The sequence below is a fragment of the Struthio camelus genome, chromosome 8, assembly GCF_040807025.1.
Source record: "Struthio camelus isolate bStrCam1 chromosome 8, bStrCam1.hap1, whole genome shotgun sequence".
Lineage (NCBI taxonomy): Eukaryota > Metazoa > Chordata > Aves > Struthioniformes > Struthionidae > Struthio > Struthio camelus.
The window spans coordinates 24,569,685-24,586,764 of record NC_090949.1 but is presented as its reverse complement, the minus strand read 5'-3'; the positions used below and the strand labels follow the sequence as shown (position 1 = coordinate 24,586,764).

At 39.3% G+C, this 17,080-nt stretch overlaps 2 protein-coding genes across 14 annotated transcripts in view; one reads left to right on the top strand and one right to left on the bottom strand.

Moving 5' to 3' along the window:
- The window catches only part of USP33 (ubiquitin specific peptidase 33), a 44,487-nt gene extending 29,827 nt beyond the window's left edge, over positions 1 to 14,660 (bottom strand). For 2 of the 10 annotated variants that reach the window (XM_068952761.1, XM_068952771.1), the window contains exons 1-8: positions 14,398 to 14,537; positions 9,588 to 9,711; positions 9,152 to 9,215; positions 8,484 to 8,589; positions 7,326 to 7,379; positions 5,109 to 5,171; positions 2,367 to 2,519; positions 12 to 111 (exon numbers count right to left, since the gene is read on the bottom strand). In XM_068952761.1, the coding sequence (XP_068808862.1) occupies positions 12 to 111; positions 2,367 to 2,519; positions 5,109 to 5,171; positions 7,326 to 7,379; positions 8,484 to 8,564 (451 nt within the window). In that variant the 5' untranslated portion in view covers positions 8,565 to 8,589; positions 9,152 to 9,215; positions 9,588 to 9,711; positions 14,398 to 14,537. Of the gene's footprint in view, positions 1 to 11; positions 112 to 2,366; positions 2,520 to 5,108; positions 5,172 to 7,325; positions 7,380 to 8,483; positions 8,622 to 9,151; positions 9,216 to 9,587; positions 9,712 to 14,027; positions 14,194 to 14,397 lie in introns of those variants that run through there. The other 8 variants (XM_068952764.1, XM_068952769.1, XM_068952767.1 and 5 more) reach the window with 7 other exon arrangements.
- MIGA1 (mitoguardin 1) overlaps positions 14,400 to 17,080 on the top strand; it is a 47,718-nt gene continuing 45,037 nt past the window's right edge. Inside the window, exons 1-2 of one of the 4 annotated variants that reach the window (XM_068952774.1) lie at positions 14,400 to 14,548; positions 15,959 to 16,132. In XM_068952774.1, coding sequence (XP_068808875.1) covers positions 16,034 to 16,132 — 99 coding nt within the window. In that variant the 5' untranslated portion in view covers positions 14,400 to 14,548; positions 15,959 to 16,033. Of the gene's footprint in view, positions 14,549 to 14,687; positions 14,812 to 14,862; positions 14,980 to 15,488; positions 15,548 to 15,958; positions 16,133 to 17,080 lie in introns of those variants that run through there. The other 3 variants (XM_068952773.1, XM_068952772.1, XM_009670767.2) reach the window with 3 other exon arrangements.

Genomic DNA, 17,080 nt, shown 5'->3' with positions numbered 1-17,080 from the left:
GCTTGTATTACCTCTAGTCTTTAACTCATCTTCTTCCACTTCTGTATCTAGATCATCAAAAACAGCTGCTAGCGGAATCTTCAGTACAGGATTACTAGGTATTTTAAAGTCCTTATCAAAAGAAAAAGTATTTTTATTCATACATATTTTTTCCACCTCTTCAGCTTTAGCATAATCCTGCCAAAAAATTAGGAACTAAAAATGATGTGACTGCATTTGGAAAGCTCCTTTCACATAGAGCAAGGATAAAAGGATTCCACAGCTACACTAACAAAATTTACTACAAAAAACGAATTTTTGTTTTCAGACTAGCAGTGACAACATTGCACTATTTTATGAAGACAGTTGAACAAGAGAGTCAAAACAGAACAAGTTATTATATCTTTCCCTCTGATAACAAACAGTAAGCCAGCATCGTAACATTAACACAGCCGTCATCACATAAGAGTTAACATACGTGCTTTTGATTTGCTACCAGACATCTCACTACATTCAGCATAGACAAATAGATCTGCTGGAAGCAAAATTTATAAACAGAGAAACAGAGTATTAGGCAGGCAAACATTTATTGCCCAACAAATTCTTCTTGTGAGCACATAAACAGAAATTCTAATCAAAATAGGAGACAGACCGAGTTCCACTGATTTTTCTGTGCGTTATACTTATTTCCTTGGAAGACTAAAACAGATAAGTATAATGGAACAGAACAGATTTAAGTCTGAACTCCGCTTTATATTAACTCAGAATTTCTGGTAAACAGGAATTAAAAATGTATATTCCAACAGTACTACTACAATTGGGAAGCTGACGTTTTATGAGAAAATTATCAAATTATGTTCATATCTAATATTAAAGTTAGTAGCTTCCCCTCCACATACGTTTTAAACATCATATTGAAAAATTGCCCCTCTCTGACAAGTTCTATTTTTCCAAAAAGACGCCTACATACAACTTACACAATACAGTATCTTTCCCACAGCTCTATGCCCAAAGCAAGAGCAAGACATTAAAAAATGCTTCACTGCTGTTTGTGTCAATTTTAACCAAGCTAACAGTTATTTTTATAAGTACATTCATTAAAGCTATAATGATCTTTTTCGGATATACATATCATGCTAATTCTGCCACATGAGCAAAAAACCAGTAACTGGAAGATTAAGACAAACTAACAGTACGCTTGTTCAAGTTGTAGAACACAAGACAAGCAAATATACATTTATAATATTTCAGTTGTGTATAAAATCAGCTTTGCTTAGTTTTTTTTCCTTACTTGTCTCCAGTGTTAGCTAATTCTTTTCATCCATTGCCTTACTCTTCAGTTACTAGTTTAATTGTTAATAAACGTGGAGCTAGGAAGAGTTAAGCACTTAAAGTTTCCTCTCTGATATAATAATTGCATAAAATACTACAGTTTTAGGCCTGTACTTTACTTGACTTTAATACTATATTTCCAGATATTGGCCATATTCTTCTCCTTGGCATATTTTTACTCCTTGGCAAGCCTAAATGTTACAAAGTGATATCAACTTTCTCATGACTTCCAGTTTGATATATATTCTTCCATGTTAGGCTAACAAAATGTGTATGTCATGCTACACCAAAATTACACACACATATAGAATATAGAGTTTATTACTGCCTTCGTAGGAAAGTTTTGCATAGTAGTTAAACTCTTAACCAGTCATAGGAGCATATGTGGATATACTGTTCCACTGAAAATTTCTGTCTCTCACACACACACGTATATATACACCCATACATACACACACACACACACACAAATCAAGACCTTCTCAGACAGTTACAGAAATTGAAAGCTAGACAAGTTATGAACTTAGAAACAGGAATTCCTTTAAGTATCTTTATTACCAGCTGAATACGGTTAACAATTAGCCTATACTTCTCTAAAAACACAGTGCTTGTATTTTGTACCCTCAGGCAAATATCCATAAACACATACTAAAGCATTTTGCTACTCCCTGCAAGTCAGGCAGTAATTGATGTAATGAGCTTTGTCACTAAGAAACTTCAGAGCTGACAGAACGAGAAGCACAGCTGAACTATTCCAACCTGGCAGCCTTAAATTTAACATTGACAATAAATCGAAAAGGTACAGGAAAAGCGCAATTTAAAAATAGAGCAAAATCAAAAAAAGCATTCTTCGAAGCATGCAGTACGCAGACACTGAACACGGGGTGGGCACTGTCTCTTCAGAGAAGCATTATGAAGATATAGGGAAATGAGTAGAAACCACAGACAAAAGAAGGTTGGAAAAGTCAGTCTCTTACCCAGAGAAAACATGTAAAAACAATAATACTTTACTGCAAAGCTACAGCTGTCTATATATGTCGCCGTTTTTAAAATACCTGCACAGTATTTTCTTGTGTTTGGTGAGAGAGTCTCGCATTTGGTAGCGGAGAATGAGATCCAAATTTTCTGTCCAGGAATACTTCCTTACTACAGGCATAACACCAAACACGGAGTGTAGTAAGGTTGACAGTTAGACAATGTTTTGTTTCCTGAAACAGAACAAAAGGCAACATTGCGATTCAGAAATTTGGAATACCACCGCTACACGCAAGCTAGAACAGAATTATTAAAACGCTGTATCTTTCAACAACGAGAGAAATGCATACATCTTAGAATATTACAAAAATATTAGCAGTTAAATTACTGAAATTTTAGCACTAATGACAACACTTAGTACGAGTCACTCGGACTAGCAACCAAGTACAATCAGAATGTAAGCCACTGTCATATCTGCCATGCCTCTGAGTAATTACAAAAATAAGAGAGCCTGTTGTCAAAAGTGTTAAAATACACAACAAATCAATTTTCCAGGAATGTCTGTGAATGGCAATAAGGACAGCCTCCTCAACAATACGGTTAGTGTTTAATTCTACTTCTTTGCTGTAGGAAATTTAAATTATTGGCCATTTAACAATCAAAAGAATAAGATGAATAAGAGTTTTAGTTCACCTACAAGAGCTGTTTACATCAAAACAAATACTCACTCTAGACTCGATTAGTTCTCTTACTGCGAGTGTCATACTGTTGAGCTACGTAAAAACTTCAAATTGAGAATGTTTTTACCTTTCTAACCTTTATCTTCCTTTTATTAAACTGCTTACTGTAAGATTGTATTTACAGTTGCTACTATCCTCCAAAGACTTTCCCCAATCCTAACAGCATCTCTTTTATATAGCAGCAGCAGCTAGGTTTGCAGGCAACAAGGCATCTGCTAGATATTAGGAAAATTCTACAACTGCTGCAGGATGTCCAACTTCTCCCTCCCATCATTTAATAAGGCCCTATATAAGAACAATGTTTTTAAATATAAGATGTGGGGTAGAATTTCATTACACAGCTCTTCCTCTACAAAAAATTGTCAGACGCTTCAGATACTTTAAGCAGTTTTTTTGATTATAAGAAATACGCCCGATTCTGCAGCTTCAGTCGCATAAGCAATTACATGCCTCCAGAGTAACAGCTTATAATTTTCTCAAACTGAAGAAAAAGAACATGATCGCTTGCAGCATAGAGAACCCTGCTGGTAGGAATTGGAGTGACCAAAACTAAACCAATTCATGTCAACCTTGTTTCTCCCATTTTAGTGAGAGCTTAGAGATTTTTACTGAAAAATAAAGATCAATAACAGGTAACCAGTAAACACGTGAGGAATTAAACAAGTCAAAAACAGTATTCTGAAGAGGGCTTACTTAATTTTAATTACTGGATAGCAACAAGAAAAATCAAGACAAACGTCACAGACTGCAAGTAGAACTATCCAATCCCTTGCCTCTTACATGGCAAGTACATAACATTGCTGAAAGAGCACGTGAAGAAGCAGAAATAAGCTACAGTAGAAAGTCAAGAGGTATAAAGTTATAGTCAATAAATTCAGGGATCATCTGTTCCCCAATTGCACTTCAAGCAGCTCGTTCATATATTTATTGTAAAGGCTTCAGACCTGTGATTCAGCTCCAATAGCTAGTAAAAAAGTCTGGATTTTTATTAATCTAATATTGGATATGTATCCCTTTAAGGCTCTGTTTCAAAAAAAAAAAAAATCAAGTAAACGTGGTCATAAAGCATATTTTTTCCTTGTAGAAACCCAATGTATATCATTTGTCCATTTTAATCATTTACTAGTCTTTTTAGTATTTTTACTAAAAAGGAGGGAAACGTGCTCTGTGTGGAGCTTTCAACACCCATTCTATGATACTGTTCTTACCACCACTGTAAATTGGTGGTTAGAAGTCCATTCAGTCAGCAAGTCAGTGATTCCGAAAAGACATGTCAAGACTGGCATCCCCCTATTTCCAGCATACTCGCAAAGAGAGAATGGCAGCTTATTTGCTTCATTATGGCACATGTTCCACTTGCACATGTTTTGTGCACAGAACAAATTGCAAGTTTATGACCCAAACAGATGCACTCAAGCTGTCCAGCCTTGCCAGAACTTGCCATGCTGGGAACACAGTGCACACACTCCACTGCTCCTATCAAGCTGAATCCAAGATAAGCACTGAGCAGGAGAGGATATGCTCAACAAGCAGATATACTGTCTTCAGGGGTAGCTAGTGAAACAGGGAGCACTGTGCAGAAACAAGGCATTTAATTCTGGTAGTCTATACTTCCTGTCTTCCTAACCTAACTTTCCTTCTCTTTGCAAGAAAGGAAGCCCCTTCAAAAACTTCACTGCAACTCTGTTTTACTGAAGTTGATCTTATCCATCAGGCAGCCAAGATTCCAAAAAGTTGGACTAAAGCTGAAGCACTACCTATTTGGAGGTCTTTTGTCCACACGTAAACCCTACATCTTAAAAGCTCACGGCTATCTGTTGATTTTTTTTTTTTTTTATTTCACCTTGTTCTGTTATGGAATATAATAGTGTCAGAATTACATAAATTACACATCTGCACAAAGATTATAAACTCACAAGCCTCAAAAAACTTGCTCCTATAAATTTAAAACATTAACAGCTAAACAAAATCTTACTCAGTTAGTGCTAATACAGGTTATTCACTTCACTAGCTAGAGCGAAGAAACTTCTCTAATTTTACTCCACTGCTGCAAGCAACCATGTTACTAGCAAATACACATACCTGTGAATGGGTGGTACTGTGATCTACATGGGATTCACCACAGCCAACATACGAACATCTGTCCTGTTTAGCAAGATATAAAAAAAATTATATAGAATCAAAGAGTGGTATCAAACAAATCTACACAGTAGGAACATAATGCCAGGCCCTTTTAAATTCACTCTGTTTCAAACTTGCAGAGTCCTACACAAACCAAGAGACACACACACAGTAAATGTTAAAATAAATACCATCTAAAGCAAATTAAGAATGCTGCAAGATTTAATTCAACTCCTTGTACTGGTGGACAGCATTAGACATTTAATGCTCCTGGAATACAATTTTTTGACCATTTCAATATTTTCATTCAGATTAAGGTCAATATATTTGATTTTTTTTAAACAAACTATGATTTAGTAGAGATCTTGACAGAAAATACAAAGTTAATCCAATATCTAAAACGCTGAATTGCAACAGGCTTTAATCATAACACATTTATACAAAAATGCCTGTATGCTGACACCCACACTGCCCACTGACCAAAGTATGACTTTACAATTCATTTATTTCTATCTTTAAATAATGGTATCCAACACTTCAGGGTTAAGTACTTACTATATTTTAATTACAACATGCAAAGTAACTGTCGATTTAAATTGTTCTAATTGCAAAACGTATTTGGCTGAGTTGACCATGAAATCTTGCAGCTGCCAATCTTACACATCACACTATTTTCATTAATCCTTAAAGGCACTCACAGAAGAGGGTACAGCATGTTATTTGTGTAACTTTTAGCACATTAATTTATATAGTCAAATTGCAGCTGGACACATACAGTAAATTTTCTGTATTAAAATATCACATACGATTGTTAAGTTACAAGTATTTGTCATGCTGGGATCTCACCATGTGCTGGTTGCTTTTCTACACAAAGGTGAAGGCAAGATGCCAATTCATCCAAGAGGAGATATAACACAGTGTGACACTTAAGTGACTTACTGCAATTATAAAACTGTCCTATGGGAATGCTGGTATGAAATTAAGTTTTTCAATAATAGTTCAAGAGCCCTAAGTGGAAAAAAAAAAAAAAGAAAAAAAGAAAAAAAAGGTGCAAAAAAAGCTCTAAGTTTCATAGCTTTTTCCCCACCTGCTAGGTTCATGCACTCCTCAATACTTCTTCCCACTTATCTTCCTATTCCAGAAAAGGCTTTTAAACCTAATCAAACTTTAAGCTGTCTACTAACAAGATATTTAATATGGTTTATTCCCCCTTCCCTTTTTTTTTTTAATCTTTTATTGATAGAAGAGGAAAAGTAATCCAATCTCTTTACTGTTACAACAATTCACTTGAGGGAAGAGCTTGAAGTAAATTTTTAAAAATACTCATACATCTACAGGTTGGCAGCCTAGACACCCTCTGGCAGGACTTAGACAAGCGCTGTCAAGAAACATAGCCACACCTACAGAGCAAAATCTCAAACTCTGGAAACTGTTGTATGCCTGAGGAACTCATAAGACTTTTTAAAAACTGATCGAGGTACACACGTTCCTGTTGGCATCACAGATCTATCAGAAGTAATATTTTCAAAGCTCCCCTTTCCTCCTCCTCCCCCCTCTTTTTTTTTTTTTTAAACACAAAATTGTGGGTTTTTGTAGACGGCACGAAGAGTAAAGCAGTAGTATAGTTAGGAAGGAACTACACACAGGGTAAAGACTGTACCCAAATAAGAAAAGTTTGAAGAATGTTTATTCATGTTTCAAAGTAAGGTGTTTCTTTGTTTTGATTAAGGACAAAAAAGTAGCAGTATGTATTTTTACACTCAAAGTCAACATTTACTGCCAGCAGATGTTATTACTACTAATTGTAAGAGAACCTCAAAAGTAGCCGGTTCATTCAGGAGTGATGCATTTAGTTATCTTCAGATCTACTGGCCAAGGACAAAAAAAACAAACTTAAGAACTTAAAAATATCTTAACTCAAGGAAGAACTTTAATATGCTAGCTTCTTATCCAAAATCTCATTTTAAACACGCTTTTCTTGTAATATAAAAATACTGTATCTGATATTAGGAGGCAAATCATTTTAGAAATAGAAAATTGCACAAGAAATTTTGCCTTAATTTTTTAAGTTATTATTGAAAGAATTTCATTACAGTTGTTTATTCAAAAGCACTACCAATTTTCAGATAAAGCTTACTAGAGAAGTACAATCTACTATGGAACAACAGACCAACTTACCTCTAAGCATGCCCACAGGTTGGGTCCTCTAACTTTACAGTCCTGACAAGTGCCCTGTTAAGTTTAACACATAAGCAAAGTATTATTTCATTTACTTTCACCAATGAAGCATAACTCAAAGACAAAACGAGGAAAAAAACAACCTAGGAATCAACTGAGTAATTTTCAGAACAGTTCAAAGAATGGGTTGCTACCAACTCAAGTTGTTTCACTTAATCTTAAGACGAGCATATTTTTCTAGCAAAAGAGTAGAGTTTAGTTTTTGACATCTTACTACAGAGTTTTCATCTTAAACCAAAAGTGCTCTTCTAAAAAAAGCATAAATATATTTCATATCATATTAACATCAAGATCCCCAAAACTGGTCTTGGGCATCAATTTAACATGAAGAGAAATCAAAGTGATAGAACTTGTAATAACTGCACTTTCCTATTTTAGTCAATGCTATCTGCAAAGATCTACAAAAAAAGATGCAACACTAGACAAACGCTAGATGAACGCTATACAGAGCGGCAAGCCAAGATAACCTACACTTTCAGTTAAGACACTTAGCACCATGGACAGAAAAAGTTTGACTTTCTCCATCACCTCCCAGCTACTAAAATAGGCTGCAGGATCTTTTGTTTGTTCTCTTCATTAATATTAGAAAACAAAAGTTCAGATAAGGACAAGTTCTCAAACTGCGGTTCTTCAATCAAGAAGTGAACCGAGTGCCAACAAAAATTTATGCCTAAATGCTTTTCTTACATTTTCTACTTGAAGTCACATCAGCTAGAGTATATTACATTCACATTCCAAATAAATAACTGCCACAATGGCATTGTTTGATGGAAAATGAAATAGATCTACTTGGGTTTTTACTATCTCCTATAAGCAATATTTCCATTAAAGCATCACCCACTTGGGAAAACAAGATTAAAAATTGCTGGGAAAGCCCTCTTAAATGTTACATATTGAAAAATAGTTTTTCAGTTTTTATCAGGTCCGTAATTTTCCCCCCACTTTAAACCTTCCTATTCCAGTACTGAAGATGGAATAAAATGTTTTACCCACATTTAGCAGTTAACTGCATTTTAGGCATAGTAACACACAACAAGGTATATAGCTAAAATTAGTCACAGCATTAACTGATAGGAAGGAAGCAATGCTATAACTCACATGAGATTTCTGTATCAGTTCCTCTTTTGTTATCTCACCAACTGACTCCAAGTGTGGGCAATCACTGCTGAGCGATGACATTTCAGAAGCTGTGTTTTCCTAGATCCTGTAGCCGGGATTTTCAAGACCAGGAAACCACTTTTTAACAGAATTAAAAGTGAGAAAATCTAGGCAGCAATATTAGATATCTAATACGCAACATATACCTAATCTTTAAAAGAACATGCCTTTTAAAAGTAAGCAAATATAAATAACTATATTAAAAGAACCCAGTAACCCAAATTAAACACAGCTGTTTCCTAAAACGCAACCCTGCATTTTCTGACTTTTAGGGCATAAACCAACAAGATCTTGTGTGGTACAGAGCCAGTTTGGATGAACTATTTAACTTTCTGGCTGCCATCATGGCAAAAGACAAAAAAAAAAAAAAAAAAAAAAAAGAGTTTTCAAGTTTACCCAGAACAGATCCTGGCTTTGACTACAGGTTGTGGAAAAGAGATCTTACGTAACACTGTTAAACTGTGTTGAAGCTGTCAAAGTTAAAATGCAAGAGCACAACTTACTTGTCAAGGGAAAAGGAAACTTTATCTTGGTTTATTTCATTTACAAAGACACATTCTAGATTCAGGTCTATTATGTATCAAACGAAATTGAAACTTGTAACTCACAGGTAGCACAGAACGCTCAGCAAGCTTCTCCCTTGATCGAGTTCTCTCTGTCCTTTCAAGGTCTCTGAGGCAAACATAGAAAATTATAAATAAGGTATACCAAATACAATTGGTATTATAAATAAGGTATACCAAATATGATTTGTCACTGTTATTATGATGGTTACACAGATAGCTGTGATGTTTTACAATACCTAAAGAAAAAAAAAATCAAACTCAAACATTCTTTTTATAGAAATACTCTATTTGAACTGTGCAGATAAGAACCATCCAAGAACTTCCCTCCAGTTTTCCCACCTAAACAATTACTATTGATGCTTCAATATTTCTAAAGCTCGTGTTAATAACTGGACAAAGAAAACTTATGTATCCAATCGAACTTTCCTTCGTTAACACATGCAACTGAACTTCCAAACTGATTCAATGATGCACATACCCTTTTCTCCCCTACTTCATCTGTTTGCAGCTTTCAGCACGGTATCAAAATCTCTTTTCGCTCCTCCTATTTCCTTTGGCAGCTTTAGGTCCCTGTTTCTTCAGCTACACCTACCAATCACTCCCTGCAAATAAGCAGATCAGAGAAAATATTCATGTTGGTCTCTCTTCTCTCTCCATAACCTCTCTAAAAAAATATAATCACACTATTTCTCTCACCTTACATCCATCCAACTTCTCTATCAAAATTAAGTAGCCTAGGCTTAAAAAACACTCAATAAACTCTCCTGGTAGTCACCAAACACACTTCCCAGTCATCTTCCGGTTTATCATCTTGGACTTGGTCTTTATTTCCATTGCCTTGAAAAAAGACCCTTTGGAATCAAAGGTCATTTCAGTTTCTCCTCACTGACGGCATAAACACTGTTAGCCATGTTTTTCTGCTACTATGTAATACTTTTAAGCATTAATGCAATCAAAATTATATTTAGAGCAAAGCTCTTCAGTATATTTATATGAAAGATATATAACAAATCCTTTTAGCAAATGAAATACCTCGAGTGATGAATCATCCTCAACTTTCTGTTGTTAGAATTTAAAGTTCCCATTTAGAACAGAAACTGAAACAAGAATGTAGGTATCATCCTGGACATTTTGCAAGGTCTATCAAAGCATTAAAAATAGATTAGCAATTTCCAAGTAAAGCCCTAAGTACCTTAAAAACCTCAGTGTAAATTAATGCCAATTTAAGAACAGTGCTTTAGAAGGAAGGGTATAACAGATTAGTCAGACCTAAAAACTGAACTTATTTTATGCAATAAGATTTCTCAACGCATTACTCCAAGCAATATAAAGCAAGGAAGGAAGCAGAAACTTTACCTCGCACTACAAGATTTCTTGTTAATCAGCTACTTTTCACATCTGAAACAGCGCAAATACAATCTGCAGTCCTGAACAACCCAAAACCAGGAGCTCTGCTCATTCCAGATTGCTTCTTGGTGCACACTGAAACTCTGTTCTCAAAATAATTACCAGAAAGATTGGAGTATGTTAACACCCTTTTCCCCTATGGACGTAGTCCCTATTCCTGCCCACATGGAGGGTATCCCTTGTAGGACTTCAGTTAACACACAAAGAAGCTATTATTATACGGGTACAGTTGAAGTGAGTTTTTTTTTTTTTTTTTTTTTTTTAAACAGAAGGTAAAAGAAAGACCCATCTCCCCTTCCATCCTGTAGCACTACAGTGAGTTATCTTGGTAGCTACAACCTTAACAGCTTAAATACCTAGCTAGTAGGTAGCTTTACAAAACTTTACGTTAAAGTCTACTACATTGTAAAATGAAATTCAAAACCACAGATCACTCTCCATCTCTTCAAGTACTGGCAATCCCAGGGCAGCTTCTCCCTCACTTACTGCCCTTCCTCCGTTTCAGCACCTCCAGTTCGTTCTATCTTATGATTGCTCATCTTCCCTTACCAATGTTTTAACTATGTATGTCCTTAGCACATCTACTTTTTCACAAGCTTCTGCATTGCACTGACCTCATCGGAAAGCTGCTTCTTCACCCTTACAGTGTAATTCATAGAATTCTACTTTGTAGTTTCTCTTATATCCCATTTTATGCTCCACCCTCAGAACGTAAGTGTATCTCAACTTCTTGCCTCCACTGATGCGATGATTTGTACTGGGGAAGTACCTAGATGATGCTTCATCTGAACGACCTTACTAGGTCAGATCAAAGGTCCCAGTTTAGCGCAGTATCTTGCCTCCACCATTGATCAAAAGAAAACATTCACAAAAGAATGACAAGAACACCGTAGTTTCCCTGAATCCTTTCCCAGAGCTCCTATTTTCAGCACAGGGGTTTCCTGAGCCAAAAGTTAATATATATTAGAAAGACAGGGAAGGGCTCTGGAAAGGATCTATATCAGTAACATCAGCCTTCCTCCGGTTGTGGAACCCTACAGAAATTGCTATCGAGAAAGAAATCCTTAGACAGTGATCACATGTTTAGTGATAACGGGCCTCTTTCTGCTACTTTTCAGACCCTTCACGAGTATTCGACAATCTCACAGAAACCTTAAAATCACAAGCTAAAAACCACAGCCCTTACACACATGGCATATAAAAAACAGTGTTTGTTTCACCCAGAGGTGAAGGAGGGATATAAAACTGGATTGGGGAGTGAACTCAAGTTTTCACACGCCCTGTTCATCGCTCTATCCATGCACTAAGCTTCTCTTCAAATGCTTCCCATACATTTGGGAAAGAACTTGGAAGTAGAGCGAGCTAGGAATGGACTGTTTCCACCAAAAGGATATCTCACTGCATCACACTGTATTGCACTACAACAATTTTTTTGCTGTACCATGTACAAGTGAGCTGCACTATAAAACTGAGCCTGTAATACTTACCTTAAACACTGTTTTTTTAAAATATACTTTTCATTCATTTTGGGAAATCAAATCTGCTCATGGGAGCCAGAGGAATGCAAACCATATTCTAAAGCACCTGGACTAGCAACCTATTTATTATTCATTAGAATTGCACAGCGTCATAGGCTTGTGTGGTGCCTACCGTGGAAAAGCTATTATAAAAACAAGCAAACAAACCTAAGAGAATCTAATCAACCTCAAAAGCTTTTCATAGGCTCATGTAGCAAAACTAATATTTCCTAATGAAACATTATAGATTTTAACTTCTCACAAAAATTCTTGCAACTACAGCGGAAGTTAATTCTACCTGCCTAACAGTTAACGTTTCAACAGATGTTGGAATAAAAACGAAATATATATTTTTATTCCACTAATGTCTATAAAACATAGATCTTTATCAGACGATTTCATAAGGGATGTAAACACTTGCCCTATGAAAAGGTTTAAATAAACTACTTTGAAATTAAAAATATATATTTCTAAGATATTAATACTTATTACTTTCAAAGATATTAATATCTTATTACTAAGATATAATATTATATAATCTTAGACAAATATTAAGATAAATTTAATCCTGATAAACAGAAACATAGAATTTAGTTAAGGAATATGTAGGGGAGAGTTTAAGAATAAAAGGATTATTCTGAAGACAGCAGTTGCCAGAAGCAGTAATGACATTCAGGTATTCATGACAGCCTTTAACTTTTTGACCGTGCAGCTTTGAACAATCATAGCAGCATATCTAACGGGGTCTTGAATCTGCAAAAGTACAAAGACCTGCCCTACTCAAAGCAAGCTGTAAGTTCAGGGTTTTCATTCATCCTAACAGTTATTTTATTGATGCACTGGAAGAACCACGTTTAACATTTACTTTCTTTTTCAACAACAAAAGAAAAGGGATACACAGAAATGCAATTTTATAACTGAACATTTAATTACTTAGAACAGTAAAGAGCTCTAGAAGTTTCAGTAATTACTTACTATATAGATACTCTTCACATTTCAAAAAAATCAACAGCATTCAATCCAAACTACACATGCCACAGAAGATAAAGCCTTACACTTAAATATTCAGATTTAAGAGGCGTACATTTTTCCAATTATTTACTAAAGAACTGTGTTGCTCTTTAAGAATTTTACTGGCTTCTTTAATAATTTGATAATCACAAACATTGTGATATTTATCACAGAATTTATTTCATGATAACAATGTATGTGAATAACGTTCATATGTATTATTCCCAAACTTGAAAACATGCTTTTTAAACCAAGAAATACAATTACATTTCACATACACAGCTCCTTTATTTTCTCCTAACCAACATATGTTTTTGATTTCCCATCTCTCCCTATTTCCACCTTTTTTAGGCATCAGCTCTAAACATGAGCATTGTCTTTTCCTGAAAGAGTGACAACACCAGGACTAACCCTGGAGGAAAATCTACTTGCTACACTTAGGATAAAAATTGTTTTTTTTCCCCCCAGGAAGTGACAAGAGCCTGCTGAATAAGGTGATGAAAGTACATGGCCCTTGTTTTCAGGCATCAAGAAGTACTCACCCAAGCAAGAGACAACTGTATGAACTCATTTTGGTTTTTTTTTTTTTCCCCTTTCATTGAGTATTTTTTCCAAAGCAGAAAGAACACTAAAAAACCACTTAATTTAAGGGTATGTTATCATATAGGATCAAACTTTTTTTTTTTATTTTGTATTGCCTTCTAAGGCACATACAAGCTTCCTCTTTGTTCGTTTCTTTCTTCCCCAGTTTTCAACCTGAAAGCTGAAGGCCTTCGCTGCCCATTTCGGTTCTGAGAGGATTTTCCCAGCTCAGGCCCTGCCAGAGCACAGGAGAGCTGTACAGTGACTTTCCACCAGCTATTACACCATTGTTTTTTTAAAAACATCTGGCCCATTCCTTCCCTCGTACACAGCGATCTTCGCCTACAGACAATGAATTACGGGATGAAACGGGAATGAATTTACGGAAAGAAGGAATTTACCTAAACCGCATCGTGTCTACCACACCGCCGCCGCCCGGCTTGGGCCCGGCGGCCAAAACGCGCCCGGAGCTGCTTCCGTGCCCGCCAGCCGCTCCCCACCCGCCGGGCCCCGCGGGAGGCACCGGCGGCGGCCGAGCCGCCAACGGCGGTTTCCGAGCGCCGCCGCGGCCCGCGGGGAAGGCGCAGCGCGGCTCGGTGCCCCCCGGGCGGCGGCCCCCAGCCGGGCCGGCGGCGGCCATCGCCGCGCCCACACGCCCGGCGGCCGCGCCGAGCCGCGCTGGACTTTGAAACCGGGAAAAGACACCGCCCGCTCCTCCCCCCCCCCCCACCCGGGAGGCCGCGCCCGCCACCGCCGGGGCTCCCGCCTTACCGGAGCGGCCGAAGGACGCGCCGCGCCCGCAGCTGAGCCGGGCCGCGCCCGGCCCCGCGGCCCTGGTCTCCGCGGACAGCGGCAGCGGGCAGGCGGGCGGCCGGACGGACAGGGCTCCCCCGCCCAGGATGACACCGCCACAACGGGGAAGGTGTGCGCGCGCGCGGCTAGGCCAGGCCACAGCGGTGGCGGCTCCGGCTCCTCGCACAGGCGCCCGCCAGCCGCAGCTGCGGCAACATCGCACGCAAGGCGCGCCCCGCACAAAAATGGCCGCGCGGAGCGTCTCCGCCGCTCACGTGAGCCCTGCCCCGCACAAAGATGGCGGCGCCAGGCTCTCGCCTTGTTTTGCCTGGTCGACTCAGGAGAAGGGGTGCCCTGCGCAAAGATGGCCGACGCGGGCTCCTAGCGGGGCAGGTAACCCCCCCCACGCCGTTAGGGGGCGCTGCCTCCCGTCGCCTCCGGCTGATCCGCCTGGCCCGGAAGCAGATCCCCGCCGTCTCCTAGCAGCAGCCGGTGCGGGCGGGGAGCCGCCGCCGCGGGGTGGTGGCCGCTGCTGGTGGCGTCTGCTCCAGCGGCCGGCAGGTAACGGCGCGGGGGGCTGCGGCAGGGCCGCTGCGCTGTGCTGCTGCGCTGTGCTGCGCTGCCCGGCCCCGGCCCCGCCGCGGAGGCTCCGCCGGGGAGAGGCGAGCGAGCGCCTGTCTTCGCCGGGGCTCCGGGGAGGGGCGCCGAGGGGGCGCGCGGGGCCGGCCCGGCCCGCCGCGGGGGGTCGGCTGCGCGCAGCCCGCGGGCGGCGGCCGCCGCCCCTCGCCAGGCCGGCGGGGCCCCGGCCGCCGCCGCCCCCGGCGCGGTTGAGCGGCGCTGCCTTGCGCTGCGCTGCCCGCGGCGGAGCGTGTCCGGGGCAGGTGCCGCCGGGGCCGGGGGAAGGGGCCGGCGCTAGCGGCGAGCGCTGCCTCGCTGTGCGGCTCCCCCCGTGCCTTCCCGTCGGCTGGGAGCCCGCGGCGAGGTGGTGCTGGCGGCTGCCGTGCTGCAGGGGCTTTACCTTGTTGGGGGCTGAGGGTGACTTCCCTTTTAAAAGGGGGAGGCTACGTCAGGCTTGCCAGGCTGTAGCGTTCATTTCTCATCGCATACCTGCAAACAGTTGAAATCTCGGGTGAGAGGAAAACTTTCTGGCTACTCTCAAATGCTTTAAGTTTCCTAAGTCTTTTAGCTGACGTATATGTTTCTTCCAAAAAATGCTGATCTTCACTGTAGAAATAGAGTTGTTTCTATGTGAAATTCAGAACGTAAGTAGGATGTCAGCTATTAAAGGAGACAGAGTCCTCTACGCCTCCCCGTTTACAAGTGGATGGGCTTTTGCACAGAACAGTTAGAGTGGTGTTGGCCTAAGCTGAGCCAGCAGATTTACGGTCTTAAGAGCTGCTAAGAGCACTGATCTTACCTCTGCGCAGATAAACGTAAATCAAACAAGTTAGGTATTTATTATGTAAGAGCTTCAAGCTTTCAGAAGAAAGCTCTCCTAGGCCTGTATTACTTAGTTTAATGCGTATACTTCATCTGACAGAGTATGCCAGAGACCATCTGTGACTAACGTTTTCAAGATAGTTCCACTTACTGAGGTTATGGGAGAGAAGGAGCCATGTCAGAAGAAGCCGTTACTGAGACACGCTTTTCTTTGAAGACAGCTGCTTTACGAGTATTTCATCTTCCCCTTTCTTGGTATTATTCTCTTATCCAGGTAATATATACATTATCTGAATGTTTTAATTTGCCGTGTAGTTTTAGAAGTTTAATTGCAATATTATATTCACTGTCCTGTGCTTAATATGAATTAAACTTGTAAGGAATATCATGATTTTTAAATTATTTGAAACACTAAACTAAAATAAAAGTGCTTTTTGTCTCTTTCTACTGATAAACCCTTAGGGCATTACCATACATCACACTGCAGAGTCTACTTTCTCTGCAATGCTATATGTCTTAGTTGCTGGATAATAATTGCAAAAGAATGATTCTGATCAAATATCACAATCCTCCAGTAGCGTTTTTTGTAGCACATGCCAGATACTTAAATACTAAACATGTCTGTCATTAAATCTTGAATAATGTTATGGGTGTGGTCTGAAATATTTTTCTAGATTGCCGGTACCACGTATAAAATTAACCTGAATGATAATTCGTTAGTGCAAGTCCAAAAAAGAAAGTGTTCTAGTTATTGAGTCACTTATGTTTCGTTAATTAAGTGCTGTGTGACTAAAACAAGGTAGTGATTCTTAAAAAAAAAAAAAAAAAAAAAAAAAAAAGGAATTTAAACCAAGAATCTGAAGATCTTCTTCAAACAAAATGTTAAAGCTTTAATAATCATAATATTTGCTTTTATAGATAGCCCTGGAGTGATTTATTTTGACTTATTTTGCTGCTATTATAGGCTAGTTTTCGTTATATATCTGAGAGAAGAATACGTTATGATCTTAGTTTTCAGGCTGGTAAAAGCTGGAAGGATGGTAAAGCTGACACTCCCTGCCTGCAGGGAATTGTAAGACATAAGAGTGGTCCCTAGAGCAGCTTCATGTCAAAGATAGGGAGGAGGAACTGTAATTGTGTTGTAAATGTGTCTGAAGAGTGAGCTGTATTCTAATGCCACAATATGCAGCAGGATAAAGAGGGTTCCTGGATGGTCCAGAGT